Genomic DNA, 21449 nt, shown 5'->3' with positions numbered 1-21449 from the left:
TTCATTACTGTAATCCCTAGATATTTGGTTGAACTGACAGCCTTTAGATTTGTGTGATTTATCATGTAGCCAGTATTTAATGGTTTCCCTTTGGTGCTCATGTGGATGATCTCCTTTTTGCTAGACATTTTGTAGTTTATTTTGTTCTTCTGATAACTTTATCAGACAGTTAATAGCAGCATCATCTGCAAACAATCTTAAACAGCTGCTTAGAATGTCACCTAAATCATTTACTGTATATATATTAGGAGCAGCAGAGAGCCTATAACACTTCCTTGGGCAATGCCAAGTACACCTTCCATTTTACTTGATGACTTTCTGTCAATTGCTATAAGTTATGACCTTTTTGACAGTAACAAATCCAGTTGCATAGCTGAGATAATAATCCAAAGACAGGCAGTTCTGAGGAATGGTGTCAAAAACCTTGTGGAAATCTAAAAATGTGGAACCAGTTTGAGATCCCCTGTTGATAGCACTCATTACTATGTGTGAATGAAGAACTAGCTGCATTTCACAAGAATGATATCTTCTGAACCCATGCTAACTGTGTGTCTGCACATCATTTTGTTAAAGGTAATTCATATTATTTGAAAATATTATATATTCCAAAGTGCAACTGCAAACTGACATCATTGATGTGAGTCTGTAATTCAGTGGCTTACTGATATTTCCTTTCATTAATGTTGGTGTGAACTATGAAAGATTTTACTCTTTAGGAGTCTTTTGTCGAGCAAGCAGTTGTATATGATAGCTAAGCATGAAGCAATTATTCAGCATACTTTGAAAGTAACCTAATTCATATACAATCTAGACCAGAACAGTTGCCCTCATCAAGTGATTTAAGTTGTTCACTACACTGATGGTATCTACTTCTAGGTTGATCATGTCAGCATCTGTTCTTGATTTGAATTACGGAATATTTGCCCCACCTTCTTTGGTAAAGGAATTCTGGTAGAGCAAGCTTAGTTTAGTAACTCCACTTTAGTGGCACTGTAATTGGCTACACTGCTATTGCTATTGTGCAGTGATGGTACTGATCAATTCTTGCTAGCAGTATACTACATGTATGACTAAAATCTCTGCCAGATTTTGAGACAGAATTTTGTTGTGTGAACTTTTAAAAACACCTCATATTGAAGTTCACACTAAGTTTTGAGCTTCAGATCTTGATTAAAACATCACCAATCTTGGAGATTTTGTATTCTTTTGAATTTTTCATGCCGTTTTCATTGCTTCATCAACAGTATTCTGATGTTTTTTGTATTGTGGGAGTTGGTTGCAGTTCCTGTTGATTTATTTGTTATAAATCTCTCAATTACCATCAGGACTGTTCCTTTTAATTCAAGCCATATCTGGCCTACACTTACCTAGTTAGTTCAGAAGAAAGGAAAACTTTCACTTAGAAGGGTGTCATGTGAATTTGTATCTACTTTTTTAAACAGACACATTTTCCATTTATTTTTGCTGGGTTTTGGGTGGTGCTATATTCAACCTCACTACGGCAAGGCTTGTAGTCCTTAATGCGTGTACCTGTCATGATGCTACCTATTTTCTCAGGATTATTTGTTGCTAAGAAGTCAAGTATGTTTTTGCAACATATTTACACTTTGAGTGAGCTGCTGATATAATTAACCAATCATTCAAATTAATTTCTAGAGAAAGTATTTAGTACAATGTCAGATGGTATCTTATGCCTACCATTGAATTTAAATGTGCATTTTTGCCAAATTTTTAAGAGTACGTTAAAGTCACCATGAAGTAGAATTGTAAGAGTGGGGCACCTATTCAAAACAATGGTCATGTTTTCTTTGAACAACTCAGCAGCTATATCATCTGAATCCTGGGATCAGTAAAAGAAACCAGTTATTAGTTCATTCTGGTTGTCAAGTGTAACCTCTACTCATACTAACTCCTGGGAACTATCTGCTTCAATTCCTTTACAAGGTAAACTACTTTTAAAAGTAAAAATCATAGAACCACCAACTGTATTTAATCCAAAATTTCTGAACAACACTAGGCCCCATGTAAAAATCTTGTTTGAGCTTATCTCTGGCTTTAGCCAGCTTTTAGTATATGTAAAACTTCGAGTCTTAATGCTTTCTATTAGTGTTTGGCACTTTGGTTCTTTCCCTTTATAATTACAATGCCAATTGTTGCAAGTCTACCCTAATCCAATGTTTGCTTTGCACCCTTTGAGACTGAAGCCCTTTCTGTACTTTAACCTAAAAAACCACTCAGTACATTCCACATAGTACCTTCTTCCTGCTTGTAATGGACCCTTGACCTATTAAGCAGAAACCAAAACCTCGCTGCCCTGTGATGTAAGTTGAGGAATCTGCAGCCTACATGATCAGAGAACCATTTAAGCCTCTGATTCAGATCCTCGACTTGGCTCTGTGCTAAAGTTTCACAGTCAGTTCTGTTGATGACGCTGCGGATGACGAGCTCTACCTTCATCTCATAAGCAAGACTGTCAGTCCTTACCATCTTAGACAGCCATCCAAAACGAGAAAAAATCTCTTCTGATCCAAAACAATACAAAGAATTAGTAGCCACATGAGCCAGAAACTGGAGTTGCCTGCATCCTGTGCTTTCATGGCATCTGGGAGGAGCCATTCCACATCTGTAATGACTCACCCTGGTATGCACTTAGAGTTCACACTGGTTTTTGTCACCTCCTCAGCACTCAGATCCCTAAGGGATCCTATTATTTACTTAACAATGCAGCAGCCAACTACCAATGATCTCCCTCTGTGAATGCCCATATCTTGCAGGGTGAGAGGCTTCCTCTGAATCAGAAGAAGCGACTGCATCCGGTTCAAAATCTTTATGAGCCTTAATTGGTATACTCAATAAACCTCTTCCTATGGTTTTTAAATATGCCACAGGACACCCACTGTTAAAAATGAAATGAAGGAAAAATTTTATTTTAATTACACAGGAAAACGAATTTTTTTTAAAAAAAACCTTTTTTTTTTACTTTGATTGCTGATATTTATAGATTTTCATGAGCTGAATCCAAACCTAGCTTTAGTTTCTTTTGTATCAGCCATAGTTTTCAAACAATATGCTTTTTCATTATATAGTGTAAAAATCCTATGCTATACAGTAAATGGGGAAATTAATGAAATGCTTTGTTACAACATAAGCATGGTTTGTATTTACAGTAAGATACTTAAAACAATGATATGTGTCAAGAGAGGCTGCACTTGTCAGCTGGAATTGGCTTGTATTTTCTTTTTCTTTTGTCTGTCAAGCTTCTTGTGTAGCTTTATCTACGATGAGTCACTTGCTGAACTTCTTGGTGAAGTGACCAACAGTAGTCTGCCGTGGATCTATGCAAAAGACTAAGTACAGTAACAGACACATTGCTCATTGTTTCTTCTTATAGAAATATGGAAACCATGAAGTCAGCGTATTATGGTTACTTTCATGCAATTATGGCATTTGGAATTATATTTTGGGGAAATCAGCCACTGGCTAAAAAAGTACTGTGTGTACAAAAAAGAGCCATAAGGATCCTGTGTGGAGTCCATCCTAGAGCCACATGCAGGAATCTTTTTAAGAAGCTTGAAATACTTACATCCACTGCGCAATATATACTCTCGTTGATGTGCTTCATAATGAAAGAAAAATCCATCTTTAAACTGAATAGAGCATATCACAGTCACAATACTAGAAGAAAACATGATATACACTGTGAACAGCCAAATCTAAGTATGGTGCAGAAAGGAGTCCATTTCAGTGGCTGTAAGATTTTTAATTCCCTCCCTTAAGAATTAAGTGTTTGGTAGAAGATGATCTCTTGTTTAAAAAACCTTAAGGCAGTTCCTATTGCAAGGATCATTTTATACAATAGAAGAGTTCCTGAAGTACACTGTTTAACATTTATTGTATTGTAAATTGCAAATGTAGGCCCAAATTTGTATTTGTGATACCGAATATTTTTACTGTAAACATATATTTTGCAATATTAATTTCTCTCTAACACTTATTATTTTGTAATCTTTATCTATCTCTAAAATGTATTTTTTGTAGTGGGACCTAAGTTACTGTTTTTGTTTTGTTTTATGTATTACCATAAATTCTGGCCAAAAGCTTGTAAAATTGACACATTCCATATGCTGTGATAGTGTTACAACATGGATCATTGTAACAAGAGATAAATAAATTAAAAAAATAATAATAAATAAATTGATGTTCCAGCAGCCTTGGTAGCGTTTTTCCGTTACTAGTTTTGGATGAATCAATAAATAGCCTCCAGTCTTCCTTTTTGTATTCTGTACCAAACTCATTCATCAGACCGGAAATGTCTGAGAAGTACAGTACACTAAATCACCTTCTTGATGCAAAAACTTAGAAAATTAGTGCTCTCTCTTTCTATACATGTATAAGCTGGTTCTGACTGCCAATAAGTTCTTTTCTTTTAATCTAGAGCCAAGCAATTCTGCTTTTTCTTTTGTTAAGCCTAGATCCCTAACCAAATTCTTAGGCTTGGACTGAATAAACACTTTGGGCACTAGACTTTCTGTATTACAGTGGAATTCATCATCATCTGGATCATCTAAATAACATTGTACATCAGAACATACTTCTATTGGAATAGCATTTAAATCATCTGGTTGTTCATGAACCAGCAAATCTACACCATGCCCTACTGGTCGGATGGTGGACAGAAGGTTAGTGTAGCTTCTTTTTTTTTTCTTTTGGTCATCAGTCTACTGACTGGTTTGATGCGGCCCGCCACGAATTCCTTTCCTGTGCTAACCTCTTCATCTCAGAGTAGCACTTAAAACCTACCTCCTCAATTATTTGCTTGACGTATTCCAATCTCTGTCTTCCTCTACAGTTTTTGCCCTCTACAGCTCCCTCTAGTACCATGGAAGTCATTCCCTCATGTCTTAGTAGATGTCCTACCATCCTGTCCCTTCTCCTTATCAGTGTTTCCACATATTCCTTTCCTCTCCGATTCTGCGTAGAACCTCCTCATTCCTTACCTTATCAGTCCACCTAATTTTCAACATTCGTCTATATCTCAAATGCTTCAATTCTCATCTGTTCCGGTTTTCCCACAGTCCATGTTTCACTACCATACAATGCTGTACTCCAGACATACATCCTCAGAAATTTCTTCCCCAAATTAAGGCCGGTATTTGATATTAGTAGACTTCTCTTGGCCAGAAATGCCTTTTTTGCCATAACGAGGCTGCTTTTGATGTCCTCCTTGCTCCGTCCGTCATTGGTTATTTTACTGCCTAGGTAGCAGAATTCCTTAACTTCATTGACTTCATGACCATCAATCCTGATGTTAAGTTTCTCGCTGTTCTCATTTCTACTACTTCTCATTACCTTCGTCTTTCTCCGATTTACTCTCAAACCATACTGTGTACTCATTAGACTGTTCATTCTGTTCAGCAGATCATTTAATTCTTCTTCACTTTCACTCAGGATGGCAATGTCATCAGCGAATCGTATCATTGATATCCTTTCACTTTGTATTTTAATTCCACTCCTGAACCATTCTTTTGTTTCCATAATTGCTTCCTCGATGTACAGATTGAAGAGTAGGGGCGAAAGGCTACAGCCTTGTCTTACACCCTTCTTAATATGAGTACGTCGTTCTTGATCGTCCACTCTTATTATTCCCTCTTGGTTGTTGTACATATTGTATATGACCCATCTCTCCCTATAGCTTACCCCTACTTTTTTCAGAATCTCGAACAGTTTGCACCATTTTATATTGTTGAACGCTTTTTCCAGGTCGACAAATCCTATGAAAGTGTCTTGATTTTTCTTTAGCCTTGCTTCCATTATTAGCCGTAACGTCAGAATTGCCTCTCTCGTCCCTTTACTTTTCCTAAAGCCAAACTGATCATCACCTAGCGCATTCTCAATTTTCTTTTCCATTCTTCTGTATATTATTCTTGTAAGCAGCTTCGATGCATGAGCCGTTAAGCTGATTGTGCGATAATTCTCGCACTTGTCAGCTCTTGCCATCTTCGGAATTGTGTAGATGATGCTTTTCCGAAAGTCAGATGGTATGTCCCCAGACTCATATATTCTACACACCAACGTGAATAGTCGTTTTGTTGCCACTTCCCCCAATGATTTTAGAAATTCTGGTGGAACGTTATCTATCCCTTCTGCCTTATTTGACCGTAAGTCCTCCAAAGCTCTTTTAAATTCCGATTCTAATACTGGATCCCCTATCTCTTCTAAATTGACTCCTGTTTCTTCTTCTATCACATCAGACAAGTCTTCACCCTCATAGAGGCTGTCAATGTATTTTTTCCACCTACCAGCTCTCTCCTCTGCATTTAACAGTGGAATTCCTGTTGCACTCTTAATGTTACCACCGTTGCTTTTAATGTCACCAAAGATTGTTTTGACTTTCCCGTATGCTGAGTCTGTCCTTCTGACAATCATATCTTTTTCGATGTCTTCACATTTTTCCTGCAGCCATTTCATCTTAGCTTCCCTGCACTGCCTATTTATTTCATTCCTCAGCGACTTGTATTTCTGTATTCCTGATTTTCCCGAAACATGTTTGTACTTCCTCCTTCCATCAATCAACTGAATTATTTCTTCTGTTACCCATGGTTTCTTCACAGCTACCTTCTTTGTACCTATGTTTTCCTTCCCAACTTCTGTGATGGCCCTTTTTAGAGATGTCCATTCCTCTTCAACTGTGCTGCCTACTGCACTATTCCTTATTGCTGTATCTATAGCATTAGAGAACTTCAAACATATCTCGTCATTCCTTAGTACTTCCATATTCCACTTCTTTGCGTATTGATTCTTCCTGACTAATGTCTTGAACTTCAGCCTACTCTTCATCACTACTATATTGTGATCTGAGTCTATATCTGCTCCTGGGTATGCCTTACAATCCAGTATCTGATTTCGGAATCTCTGTCTGACCATGATGTAATCTAATTGAAATCTTCCCGTATCTCCCGGACTTTTCCAAGTATACCTCCTCCTCTTGTGATTCTTGAACAGGGTATTCGCTATTACTAGCTGAAACTTGTTACAGAACTCAATTAGTCTTTCTCCTCTTTCATTCCTCGTCCCAAGCCCATATTCTCCTGTAACATTTTCTTCTATTCCTTCCCCTACAACTGCATTCCAGTCGCCCATGACTATTAGATTTTCGTCCCCCTTTACGTACTGCATTACCCTTTCAATATCCTCATACACTTTCTCTATCTGTTCATCTTCAGCTTGCGACGTCGGCATGTATACCTGAACTATCGTTGTCGGTGTTGGTCTGCTGTCGATTCTGATTAGAACAACCCGGTCACTGAACTGTTCACAGTAACACACCCTCTGCCCTACCTTCCTATTCATAACGAATCCTACACCTGTTATACCATTTTCTGCTGCTGTTGATATTACCCGATACTCATCTGACCAGAAATCATTGTCTTCCTTCCACTTCACTTCACTGACCCCTACTATATCTAGATTGAGCCTTTGCATTTCCCTTTTCAGATTTTCTAGTTTCCCTATCACGTTCAAGCTTCTGACATTCCACGCCCCGACTCGTAGAACGTTATCCTTTCATTGATTATTCAATCTTTTTCTCATGGTAACCTCCCTCTTGGCAGTCCCCTCCTGGAGATCCGAATGGGGGACTATTCCGGAATCTTTTGACAATGGTGAGATCATCATGACACTTCTTCAATTACTGGCCACATCCTGTGGATACACGTTGTGTGTCTTTAATGCAGTGGTTTCCATTGCCTTCTGCATCCTCATGTCGTTGATCATTGCTGATTCTTCTGCCTTTATGGGCAATTTCCCACCCCTAGGACAAGAGAGTGCCCTGAACCTCTATCCGCTCCTCCGCCCTCTTTGACAAGGCCGTTGGCAGAATGAGGCTGACTCTTCTTATGCCGGAAGTCTTCGGCTGCCAGTGCTGATTATTTATCAAAATTTAGGCAGTGGCGGGGATCGAACCTGGGACTGAAGACGTTTTGATTATGGATCAAAGACGCTACGCCTAGACCACGGGTCTTAGCTTCTTGTTTTTCGAATTATGACCAGTAATATCAACACTGCAGAAGTAGCAATCATCAGAATGATTTCTGTCTCCCTCCATATAATAGGAACAGCAAACCTAAAGTCTTTTTTTCTCCTTTTTGGACCATTTTGTCAGACCTTCAACACACACATAACATACCATATGTGGCATTCAAGATTTATCTTGATCAGCAAGTTTAGATCCAAAGTATGAAAAATAAACCTTTTTCAGAAAGTCTGTAATGTTTCTTTGGTGGTTTTTCATCACAAATTCACCACAAATGTAACAAAAACTGTCAGTAGAGTTTTTACAACCACAATTAGACATTGTGCTGAGGACATGTACAGGAAATGGAAAAGTGAGGTTAGGTTGACAGTAAACAAAACACCATCTGTTAACACAAAAATAGAATCGACCTTTTTTGCCAGCAAATGTTTTTCAGCAGTGCTACCAATGTCATCTACATTCATTACATCTAATTTAAAAAAATGCTGTTAATTTCCTTGAAAATCGCTTAATTTAATAAATTTAATTGTAAAAAGTGAAGAAATGGTGGGTGATAAAGTTTTTTAAGTATGATATAACATAATAATTTTCAGCAAAAATGTTTTTCCATCGTTGGCCTGTATTATTGGTAGATTAAGCACCTTCCAGTGTTTCCTAAATCTTTTAATAAAGTTTTGTGAAGTATAACACAAACTTTTTTGACAGTGTAAAAAGTCTCTGCAGAAGAAAACAATTTTTTGTCTAAAAAGCAAAGTCATCCTCTAATATATGGGCTTTCTGACGTACATTGCTGTGTTCATCATAAAAGGCCTCTGACTAGATAAAAAGTTTTGGTAATGATATCATAACTTTTGCATAACAAAATGACAAAAGTGCAACACAGGATTGAAACATTCAGCATGAGGAAACATAAAATGAAAATCTCACAGCATCCTTTAATAAATCTCCTCCTGTTACTAACCTATACAAATGACAATCCAACGTCTTTAAAATATGATTTGACTTTAAAATACTGTTAAAAGTTTTTAATGTTTGCTGATCACATAAGATAATGAAAGGCAGAAATGCAACTTCATACAGCTCAGATGATAGCCTACTTGAACTGGTGTACAACTGATTAATATCAAGCAGTTCATGTTTTATTATGACAAAAATAGATAAGTGTATACATACTTCTCATTTCATGGATTCATTATGAAGAGACAGTCAAGGTTGTGGAACATGTCATAAAAAAGGAATACATAATACATTTAAAAAGACAGCTATGATATGTTCCTCCCACATAATTTAAATATTGCAAAAAAAGAATTAATAAAATCACTAACACTTTCAATAATCAGTTCAGTTACCCAGAGGACCTTACCCGGCATTTTAAAAATTACTGAGATAGGATAAATTTATAAAGCAGGAGCAGCCACTTTCATAAGTAATTATAGACCAATTTCATTGATTTCATTGCTTGGCAAGTTACGTGACCATGTCATTGTTGACTTCTTGACCAAATGGAATCTTTCTTCTGTAAATACAACATATTAAAAAACACACACCATGGAATCCCAAAAGAGTGATCCACCATAAAAGCACAGCACCTTTTCCCATAAACTGCTAAACATACTAGATATGTGAAGGGCCTTTGATTCTGTGAATCTTGTAGTATATTTATCCAAATTATGAACTTACTTCCTTATATCCATGAAACAAGACCATTTGCTAAACTATGTTATAAGAACAAAGGTAAGAACCTTCAGCACACAAAACTCTCAACTGTGGAAAACCCCAGAAAAGTATACTTGGATCATTTTTGCTTCTATGTGTGAATGATATGATGCAGCTGCAGGACTCGGAGCTAATGAACTACATTGACGATATGCTATATATTAGCTGGGTTCACAGTGAGCAGCTAATATTTCAAAACAATAAGGAGAGTTTTTAACAAATCACAGAATATCTCAGCATAAAGAACTATGCTAAATAAGGACAAACCTATTGTGATAGATGTGATCTCCCCCTTCTTCTTGTTTCCGGCTATTGTCAACAATAAGCAAAGACTTTTCTGAAGATGTGAGAGGAGTAACATTACAAAAAATGTTTTACTTTACTTATTTTTTCTTGTAGATCTGGCTCCAGTTCTTTCGTCTAGGGGCCTGATACTTGAATCAGAAATGTTCATATTTTAAGTCCTCATGGTTGAATTGATTTCAATAATTTTGAAGATTGTTATTGCAGAGTTTTTGTTTTTATGTTAGTATATTTTGCCACATTTTAGTATATCATACAGTCTTTTGAATTTAATGTTGTTGTTCTGTTGTGGTCTTCAGTCCTCAAACTGGTTTGATGCAGCTCTCCATGCTACTCTATCCTGTGCAAGCTTCTTCATCTTCCAGTACCTACTGCAACCTACATCCTTCTGAATCTGCTTAGTGTATTCATCTCTTGGTCTCCCTCTACGATTTTTACCCTTCACACTGCCCTCCAATACTAAATTGGTGATCCCTTGATGCCTCAACACATGTCCTACCAATCGATCCCTTTTTCTAGTCAAGTTGTGCCACAAACTTCTCTTCTCCCCAATCCTATTCAATACTTCCTCATTAGTTACGTGATCTACCCATCTAATCTTCAGCATTCTCCTGTAGCACCACATTTCAAAAGCTTCTATTCTCTTCTTGTCCAAACTATTTATCGTCCATGTTTCACTTCCATACATTGCTACGGCCCATACAAATACTTTCAGAAATCACTTCCTGAGACTTAAATCTATACTCGATGTTAACAAATTTCTCTTCTTCAGAAACGCTTTCCTTGCCATTGCCAGTCTACATTTTATATCCTCTCTACTTTGACCATCATCAGTCATTTTGCTCCCCAAATAGCAAAACTCCTTTACTACTTTAAGTGTCTCATATCCTAATCTAATTCCCTCAGCATCACCTGACTTACTTCGACTACATTCCATTATCCTCATTTTGCTTTCATTGATGTTCATCTTACATCCTCCTTTCAAGATACTATCTATTCCGTTCAGCTACTTTTCCAAGTCCTTTGCTGTATCTGACAGAATTACAATGTCATCGGTCGAACCTCAAAGTTTTTATTTCTTCTCCATGGATTTTAATACCTACTTCGAATTTTTCTTTTGTTTCCTTTACTTCTTGCTCAATATACACATTGAATAACATCGGGGAGAGGCTACAACCCTGTCTCACTCCCTTCCCAACCACTGCTTCCCTTTCGTGCTCCTCGACTCTTATAACTGCCATTTGGTTTCCATACAAATTGTAAATAGCCCTTCGATCCCTGTATTTTATACCCCTGCCACCTTCAGAATTTGAACGAGAATTTACCAATCAATATTGTCAAATGCTTTCTCTAAGTCTACAAATGCTAGAAACGTAGGATTGCCTTACCTTAATCTAGCTTCTAAGATAAGTCGTAGGGTCAGTATTGCCTCACGTGTTCCAATATTTCTATGGAATCCAAACTGATCTTCCCTGAGGTCGGCTTCTACCAGTTTTCCCTTTCATCTGTAAATAATTCATGTTAGTATTTTGCAGCCATGACGAATTAAACTGATAGTTCGGTAATTTTCACATCTGTCAACACCTGCTTTCTTTGGGACTGAAATTATTATGTTCTTCTTGAAGTCTGAGGGTATTTCGCCTGTCTCATACATCTTGCTCACTAGATTGTAGAGTTTTGTCAGGACTGGCTCTCCCAAGGCTGTCAGTAGTTCTAATGGAATGTTGTCTACTCCGGGGGCCTTGTTTCGACTCAGGTCTTTCAGTGCTCTGTCAAACTCTTCACGCAGTATCATATCTCCCATTTCATCTTCATCTACATCCTCTTCCATTTCCATAATATTGTCCTCAAGTACATCACCCTTGTACAGACCCTCTATATACTCCTTCCACCTTTCTGCTTTCTCTTCTTTGCTTAGAACTGGGTTTCCATCAAAGCTCTTGATATTCATGCAAGTGGTTTTCCTTTCTCCAAAGGTCTCTTTAATTTTCCTGTAGGCAGTATCTATCTTACCTATAGTGAGATAAGCCTCTACATCCTAACATTTGTCCTCTAGCAATCCCTGCTTAGCCATTTTGCACTTCCTGTCGATCTCATTTCTGAGACGTATGTATTCGTGTTTGCCTGCTTCATTTACTGCATTTTTATATTTTCTCCTTTCATCTATTAAATTCAATATTTCTTCTGTTACCCAAGGATTTCTATTAGCCCTCGTCTGCTGCCTTCCCTACTTCATCCCTCAAAGCTACCCATTCTTCTTCTACTGTGTTTCTTTCCCCCATTCCTGTCAACTGTTCCCTTATGCTCTCCCTGAAACTCTGTACAACCTCTGGTTTAGCCAGTTTATCCAGGTCCCTTCTCCTTAAATTCCCGCCTTTTTGCATTTTCTTCAGTTTCAATCTACAGTTTATAGCCAATGGATTGTGGTCAGAGTCCACATCTGCCACTGGAAATGTCTTGCAATTTAAAACCTGGTTCCTAAATCTCTGTCTTACCATTATATAATCTATCTGAAACCTGTCAGTATCTCCAGGCTTCTTCCATGTATACAACCTCCTTTTATGATTCTTGCCATGCGGATTTAGCCGAGATGTGTAAGGCGCTGCAGTCATGGACTGTGCGGCTGGACCTGGCGGAGGTTCGAGTCCTCTCTCAGGCATGGGTCTGTGTGTTTGTCCTTAGGATAATTTAGGTTTAGTAGTTGTGTAAGCTTAGGTACTGATGACCTTAGCAGTTAAGTCCCATAACATTTCACACACATTTGAACATTTGAACAAGATTCTTGAACCAAGTGTTAACTGTGATTAAGTTGTGCTCTGTACAAAATTCTACCAGGCAGCTTCCTCTTTAATTTCTTACCCCCAATCCATATTCACCTACTACATTTCCTTCTCCCCCTTTTCCTACTACCGAATTCCAGTCACCCATGACTATTAAATTTTCGTCTCCTTTCACTATCTGTCTTTTATTTCATCATACATTTCTTCAATTTCTTCATCATCTGCAAAGCTAGTTGGCCTATAAACTTGTACTACTGTAGTTGGCATTGGCTTCATGTCTATCTTGGCTACAATAATGCATTCCTTATGCTGTTTGTAGTAGCTTACCCGCACTCATATTTTTTTATTAATTATTAAACCTAATCCGGCATAACCCCTGTTTGATTTTGTATTTATAAACCTGTATTCAACTGACCAAAAGTCTTGATCCTCCTGCCACCAAACTTCACTAATTCCCACTATATCTAACTTTAACCTATCCATTTTCCTTTTTAAATTTTCTAACCTACCTGCCCGATTAAGGGATCTACCATTCCATGCTCCGATACATAGAACGCCAGTTTTCTTTCTCCTGATAACGACGTCCTCTTGAGTAGCCCCCACCCAGAGATCCGAAGGGGGGACTATTTTACCTCTGGAATATTTTACCCAAGAAGACGCCATCATCATGTAACCATACAGTAAAGCTGCATGCCCTCGGGAAAAGTTACGGGTGTAGTTTACCCTTTCGTTCAGTCGTTCACTGTACCAGCACAGCAAGGTCGTTTTGGTTAGTGTTACAAGGCCAGATCAGTCAATCGTCCAGGCTGTTGCCCCTGCAACTACTGAAAAGGCTGCTGCCCCTCTTCAGGAACCACACGTTTGTCTGGCCTCTCAACAGATACCCCTCAGTTGTGGTTGCACCTACGGTACGGCTATCTGTATCGTTGAGGCACGCAAGCCTCCCCACCAACAGCAACGTCCATGGTTTAATAAGGACAGGTAATTTGTTGTGAAGCTTTATTCTTGTTTGTCATGGTCTGTTTTGCTTAAACTGTGCATGAATGTTCCGTATGAATTTTATCTTGGAAGATGAAATGTTTCGTACAGTTGGTAGACACATACAAAAGGAAAAGTGATGACACTATCATATCTTTTGAAACTATTAGGTGCTTATAGAGTGAATAGATTGAGAAGTGCTTAAAAGGGACTTTAAATTTTCATCAAGATAAAATGTACTGTGAAGCCGTGTTTAGTATCCCCAGTGCCTTGAACAATCTTCTGCAGTATTTTCTTGAGTTCACATCTGAAATAAGTTATGCAAGTTTTTTAAGACAGAAAACTTCAGCTTGACTTGACGCAGAGCCCAAGGTTAGAGAGACAGTGTTATTTCTTTCATTTTTGTAAGTGTCTGTAAGCAGTAGCAAACATTTAACCTTCTCAAGGTGAATACAGGGCAACATTTTTGTCTCTCGATTGAATAGTTTTTTGAATGAATTTTCTTTTAATAGAAATATCAGTTGGTTAGTTGTAAATATGATAGCCTGTACTTTGTTCTAATTATGACAACTGATCATGTTAATTAGCTGAAGAAACTTATGACATCATAATATTAGCATTAGTTGATCTCAGCAAATCATTGACACACTGATAACAAAAATGTGACTCTTAAATTTTTTAGATTGTGTACTGAATTGGTCTCTAAGGTTCCTGAGAAACAGAAAACAGTGCAGTGTCTGTGTGTGTGAAAAATCATCTCAGAAGCATGTTGCGTCAGGAGAGGTATAGAGCCGAGATTGCAGTGTATTATTTTTCTACCATATGTTGATGTTATCTCATTAATTCTAATCTTCTGTAGATACTATTCCTATCATAATGATCTCCAGCCTTACGTAGTGGCCAGATATGAATACTATCACTGTCCATAAGAGTGATGACCTGCCTTCACTATTCAAATGGTCACAAAACTGGGACTTAAACTAAATTTCTGAAAATTCAAAACAGTTTTAGTATTTCATGAACAGTTAATTTATGTTCAATTTTATGAATTCTGGCGTCTATACTTCTTGACAGTAACACCAGTAGCACAACAGTAACAGTGAAGTAACAGTGTTAACATGGATTACCATCTAATTTTGATGGAAAACACTATTGCCACGTGTAAGAGGAATTCTGCTTGTCAATATGCCCTAAAAATGTCCCATGTGATGTGGACAGAAAATTTTCCACGTACTCATTTTATTCATTCATTTATTTTTGTACTAGTACATCTGATTTGATGTTAGGTAGGACTTCACAGCCCTATCCTTATTAGGGTAAATTATTGGCTCACTTTCCAGTGTACAATTTATCTTACCAGTACTCTATACCACTAAACGTTCTTATTCTTAATGAGCTGTCTGAATTACAATGAATGAATGAACCATGAAGCTAGAATTGTTTTGGAAACATGGATTTGATATCAGTGAACACTCTACTGCAAAATGAAAATTTCATTCTGGAAACATTGATTTGTATCATACATTAGGATGTGCTCATTTGACATAAAATATAAAGAATCAGTTAATGACAGAGTCTTGTCTGTAGCACTATGTCTATGATGATACAATGAACCACTAAACTGTTTACATAACTTGAATACTTCAGACCTATTTTTGTTACTAGTATTTGTTACATATTTTAATAATTAGTTTTCTATGTTTTTAGACTTTGAGACACATCCTATGGCATAGTGCAGGCAGTCAGCCTGAAGAGAGTTAAATATTTTACATACTCTTTAATTAAATTTCTTTGAAAAGAAGCACAACAAGTTTTCTAAACTCAAAAATGTTTTGAATAATTCTTCATTTATTTCAGTTTTGGCAACTGTTGAGTCTGAAAATCGTTATCTTGTAAAAGTACCACATGGAGAAATTCTTTACTATGCTGCTGAAGCTTCAGGAACATTACAACGCATGTTCTGTGGTTCATCAAGAGGCTTCTACATGAAATTATTTGATCAGACTCGCCAGCAAGCAATTTTATTAAAAAGGAGACTGGCATGTGCAAACTGCTGTTGTGGCTGTTACCTGCAGGTACATAATTATAACATTTCAAATTCTATTATATTTATTTCTGTTTCAATTAGTTTCCAATTGTGACTTATGAATAGGGGAAAAATTAAATTTGTTCAGATGCTTAGTAATCTGTACATTTAACACAATGACAAATCATATCAGGAAAAAGATGTACTGTTACATAAATGAATGAAAGTGTAAATTGATCACTTAAGAACTGATAGGAAGAGCAAACTAGAGGGAAGCAGTGACTAATAAAAAGTAATATAAGGTAAGGGACCCATAGAGAATCAAAATAAATTAATGAACAAGCTACTATTTAATGGCATTTGTGGTTAATAAGAATGGATTTCGAATGAAGTATGAAATTTGCAACCATAATACTAGGAGTAAAAATAGTCAATCAAAATTACAAATGCATGTCTAGGGTTGAAAAAGTTTTTCTATAACCTGGTGCAAATATTTTGACAGATTGTCACCAGACATCAGGGAACTAGAAATATTTTTATATTCAAAACTAAATCATAAGCGCACTTCATTAGCCACTACTTCTATAATACAGCAGCATATTTGGATTTACGGATGTAATATTTACCTGACTCTTAGAAGAGGTTTCTTCCCAAATCCACCATTCAATAAATTCAGAGTTGGCTTATATTTTCAGATGAAATTATTTTTTCTGAGGTTGTTTGTTAGGGTCATCTCAGATTTACAGATGAAGCTTTGTCTATTGAGGTCATTTTCAGATTTATTTTTAAGCATTCAGAAGGGCTGGCCTGGTGAAATGCTATTTTCATTTGAAAAGGCCCAAGATTCTCTGATATACCAAAGTGCTGGATAAATTATTGACATTGCTTGAACTGTCACATGCCATTCAACTTGTGCTGCGCTAATGCAAGGGATAAGACAGAAACTATGAACTAGCTGCTACAGCTATTTATTGCTCTGTTTAATATTTGACTATTTTATGAAACACAGAGGAAATGGCGCTAAATTCTATCATCTTATAAACTCATTTTGTATCTAGGCATGTCTGCAATAGAAGTTCTCATAAAAGTACGGATAATGTGCACAAACATTAATACCGGTTTTTAAGTATAATTAACATTCAAATGCAGAAGTGTTATCCTTCCAAAAACATTACTTGATTCTGAATCCAGCTGATATCTTATTTTATTATGAGAGACTGTTATGATTTACTAAGTGGGTTGCAAATTGGAAATTTAGTTGCTGTTCACATATTATAATTTTATAAAAGTTGTATTTTCAGCGTACTGCTGTGATTTTGCTCTTGAACTGTTTGCCCCTACACTTTCTACCATATTTAAGAAATGGTGATTAAACACATTTGCTACCTGTGAATCATTATTTATAGCCCTTCCATTCAGTTCAATAGTGATGTCTTGTTCTGTGGCTGGTAGTCTTGTCTCTTGTAGCCCTCCATTCCATATAGCCTTAAGTCTGTTGTCAGAAGCACTGTTTTCTGACATTATGTGGATGTTCCTTGATTTTCAATAGCATTACTTACTAATGTAAATGGTTTTTTCAGTGTGCAACTACTACAGGATCCCTACTTGTTCTTGTCACAAGATACATTTCCCTTTCCATTTTACAAGATACTTTAATCCTTCTAGTTTTTTTACATGGCTGTTTAGTATCTTTCTGATTAGCTTAAGCAGAAAGCTATTTTCAAATAATGATGTGGATGGAATGGACTCGATTAAATTTTATCTTAGCATTTGGTTCATTATAAATTAAATCCCTTGTCATCTCCTGTAGACTATTCTTAAAAACATTTGTCCTGGAGCCATTAATTACTCTAAGTGAATTCCACTGAGGAGTATTCACTAAGTTATTTATCCTAACTAACTGTGCATCATGATCAGAAATTAATCCATGATATATGTATTAGTTGCTGTAGTTACATAAAACCTACACTCTAGAAGATATTGCAGTCCGTGATTCACATTTGCTCAACCATAGCACTAAGAAAGGTTGGAGGAGGAGCACTGGTACCACCATAGGTGGGAACTAGATGAGTGTGAGGAGGGGAGCAGTGAGTGGGCAGCAGATAACATAATAATGCAAACCTTTAGAATCTATAATGTGTAGTTTGGCATTTTAGGAATACCTACCACATTTAAACTGCAGTTTGTCTAATTCAATTTGTACTCAGAACGGAATTGACATTAAAACTGGATAGATGCTAAAAATAGTATTCATTTCTGCAGGACATAAAGGCTAGTTGTGTACTTACATGTTTTTCACTGCAGTGTTGTTGACACTCACTGTGATGTATGATGGGAATGATGAGGGTGTGTCAACTGATGATTCTATTGAGCTATTCTCACGTTATTATTGAAGCAGAATCTGATAAACAGCTGTGTTCTCAGGTTCCACAGTAACTGCAACCCAAAAATTTGAAAATATTTGGAAGAGACAGACAAATAACAGACAATTTGTAATAATGACGGTATAAATTTCACAACTGTTTCTTTGGGTGATGATAATTAATAAAATTATGATAACTCAGATGGCAGGATTAGTTAGCAAGACATGCAAGAAAGAAAATGATCTGCGAATCAATGTAAACTATTTTTCTTCATTTATTTTATTTTTCTTTATATTATCAAAATGTAGACAATCAATAAATGGGATAAATTTAAAATAGGTATAAGTTAATCTTCTAGGCAGATACTTTATGTCAATACAAGTTTTTAATCAGGTAAATATGGTAAATACCGCATAACAACACAGTTTATTAAATTCAACAAGCTACTATATAAATGTGTGTGTGTATTTATTTCTTGTTTATTCATTCATTCAAAAAATCTTTCCAGATTCTGGAACACAGAACAAACACAAAAAAACAGTAGAATAACACAGAAAAATTCACTATTATTCTAGTGGACAGTAAATTTTAGCTTTATCCATGAAAGGGCTTGCATTCCTCACAGGAGCTTCATTGCTTTGTTTTAAGGCTCTTGTATCTCAAATGTTCTAAAAATTCTGATACTGAACAGAAGCAGTGATCTAATAAGAATGCTGTTAAGGTTTTACAAAACAGTGTGAATGATTATACAACTTTCACCTTATGCGGAAGACTATGGTACATTTGTATACCACTGTTTATTGTGGAAGTTTTGTAGGCTGATGTCTTTACTGACTGGATATAAAGCTTTTCCTTTTGTCTTGTATCTTATTCATGGATATTAAAATTTTCATTTATGTTTTTAAGTTCTTTCTAATGTACTTACGGAATTCTAGTATGTACATATAGGGAAGTGGGAGGACTGACAACTTTTGAACGAGGGGTTTGCAAGAATCTGTTTATTGAGTATATTGCCTTTCTTTTCTGGATTAGGAAAGTTAGTTAACTAGGTGGTGTATTACCCCAGAATGTAATTCCTTACAGTAAGATGCTATGGAATTCACTGAAGTAGGCGATTTGGACAGAGCTAAAATTTGCTTTAATAGAGAATAACCATAGACTATAGTGTATTTTATTTAGTGTTCCATTTATTTTGTTTATATGTGTATGCCATTTGAAGTTATTTTGTAGCCATATGTCTGGTGTTTATTGTCACACTGGTGTTGCATGCATCACCTATTAAGCAGAAATTGAGACATTTTTTTTGGTGTTTATCAGTAGTTTATTCCCTTCAAATCATCTATTTACTTGTGCTGTAGTTTTATTTACAGTTGCTTGTAGCTGACTTGGGGTGTTTCCTTTAATAAGGATACTTGCACCATCTGCAAAAAGAATTTGTTTGTGACTCAGAGTTCATATATATATTGTTTATGTAGAAGAGAAGGAGGATTGGTCCCTGAGGGACTCCTTTGTTTAGAATTTCTGCATCTGTGAAACATATCCTAGTATTTTCTTTTAGTTCATATTTTATTTCTATTTTCTGATTCCTGTGTGTCAAGTACGATGTGAACCATTTTAATGCAATACCTGTAATGTCATATACATGGAGCTTGTCCAACAGTATGTTGAGGTCCAGTATGTAAAAGGCTTTATTGATGTCTAAAAAATGCAAGTGGCACTTTTTTTATCCATTGTTTGCAGGACATTGTATATAAAATCATAGAGGACACTAGGTATTGATTTATTTTTCCTAAATCCATGCTGAGCATTAGTGATTTTGTTTTTCTCTAGAAATTTCACTACCCCATTATACATTACTTTTTCTATGATTTTACTAAAGCCTGGTAATAAGGCAATTGGTGTGTAGTTACCTGCATTTGATTTTTCTCCTTTCTTATGAATAGCGTACACTTTAGCAATTTTTAAGCAGTCTAGAAATGTACCAGTCAGAATAGATGATTTGATAATATCTGCAAGAGGAAATGAAATGTTTGTAATAGATTGCTTTATGATGCAGTCAGGAATACCATCAGTCTTTGATGACATTTTCTTAAGAGTTGATGCAACATGGATGTTTTCATCTGGAGCTCCTCCACCAATGTAGATTGAAGAGGAACATGACTGCACTTTGCTTTTCAGTTTCTTTATAGTATCTGTTTTGTCACTGACTATTAAATTATTTATAATATCTGCATAGTAACACCTGGAAAGATCTGTGATGTGTTGAGGATCAGTTACATTGTTGTTCTCATGATTCAGAGCATGATTTTTCATTTTAGGGGACACTTTATTTGCTTCCTTCTTTATTACTTTCCATACACACTTGCTATGATCTATCAGATAAAAATAGAAGTAGAGTAAAGTTAAAGGAAGAGCAGTATTCTTGGAATTAGTTTTCATAATTTTCTATGTGAGTAGAAATTACAGAGGTTACTTACAATTTTTGTTTCTGCCATCTGAAGTGGCGATTTATGGAACAAAATATGTGGATGAATGAGTAAAGGTGTCAACTTTGACACATTGCCTCATTTATAATAGATCTCTGACCATTTAGGCAGCACAATGTCTCTCATTTTAATATTGCGCTCTTTAGAGAGTAGGCTGTAGAGGCCGAAAATTATCACTTTGTGAGATGTTGCAGCATTTAATTCATCAGTCTCATAGTGAACTTCTTTGGCAATGTGGTCTAAAATGCTACCAATTACCTGACCAATTACCTGACATTAACTCACAGATTATTTGCAAGTAGCAATTACATGAATATTCTGTAAACAGATGAATGACAAGTTACATTTTTGAAAACCAATATCTTAAAACGGATATAAAATTAAAATATATATTATTGTTACATCTTCCATCTCACATTCAATTAAAGATCCAAACAATGGAAAATCCTGGATGGAATGTAACAATATTATGAAAATAATAGTGGCTATTCACCATATAGTGGAGATGCTGAGTCACTGATAGGCAAATAAAAAGACTTTCACAAAATTAGCTTTTGGCCAAAAAGGCCTTCATCAAAAATAGGCAACAGACAACACACACACTCATGCAAACACAACTCACACATGACCACAGTCTCTGGCAGTTGAAGCCAAACTCAGTCTTTTTTTACATATAGTCATTCTTCCTGGCATGTGCTCATGGTAACTGTCATTGCCACTGTGAAGATTTCTGATCAGATACAATTAATTACAGATCAGAGTTTC

The 21449-nt window shown here is 36.3% G+C and overlaps 1 protein-coding gene across 1 annotated transcript in view; it reads left to right on the top strand.

The window, feature by feature from the left end:
* LOC126249265 (phospholipid scramblase 2-like) overlaps positions 1 to 21449 on the top strand; it is a 145142-nt gene that overhangs the window by 44189 nt on the left and 79504 nt on the right. The window contains exon 7 of the mRNA XM_049950922.1: positions 15667 to 15884. Within this exon, the coding sequence (XP_049806879.1) occupies positions 15667 to 15884 (218 nt within the window). The remainder of the gene's footprint in view (positions 1 to 15666; positions 15885 to 21449) is intronic.

This window comes from Schistocerca nitens, chromosome 1 (genome assembly GCF_023898315.1).
Source record: "Schistocerca nitens isolate TAMUIC-IGC-003100 chromosome 1, iqSchNite1.1, whole genome shotgun sequence".
In the NCBI taxonomy this organism is placed as follows: Eukaryota; Metazoa; Arthropoda; class Insecta; order Orthoptera; family Acrididae; genus Schistocerca; species Schistocerca nitens.
This window is presented reverse-complemented; position numbering and strand designations above follow the sequence as displayed.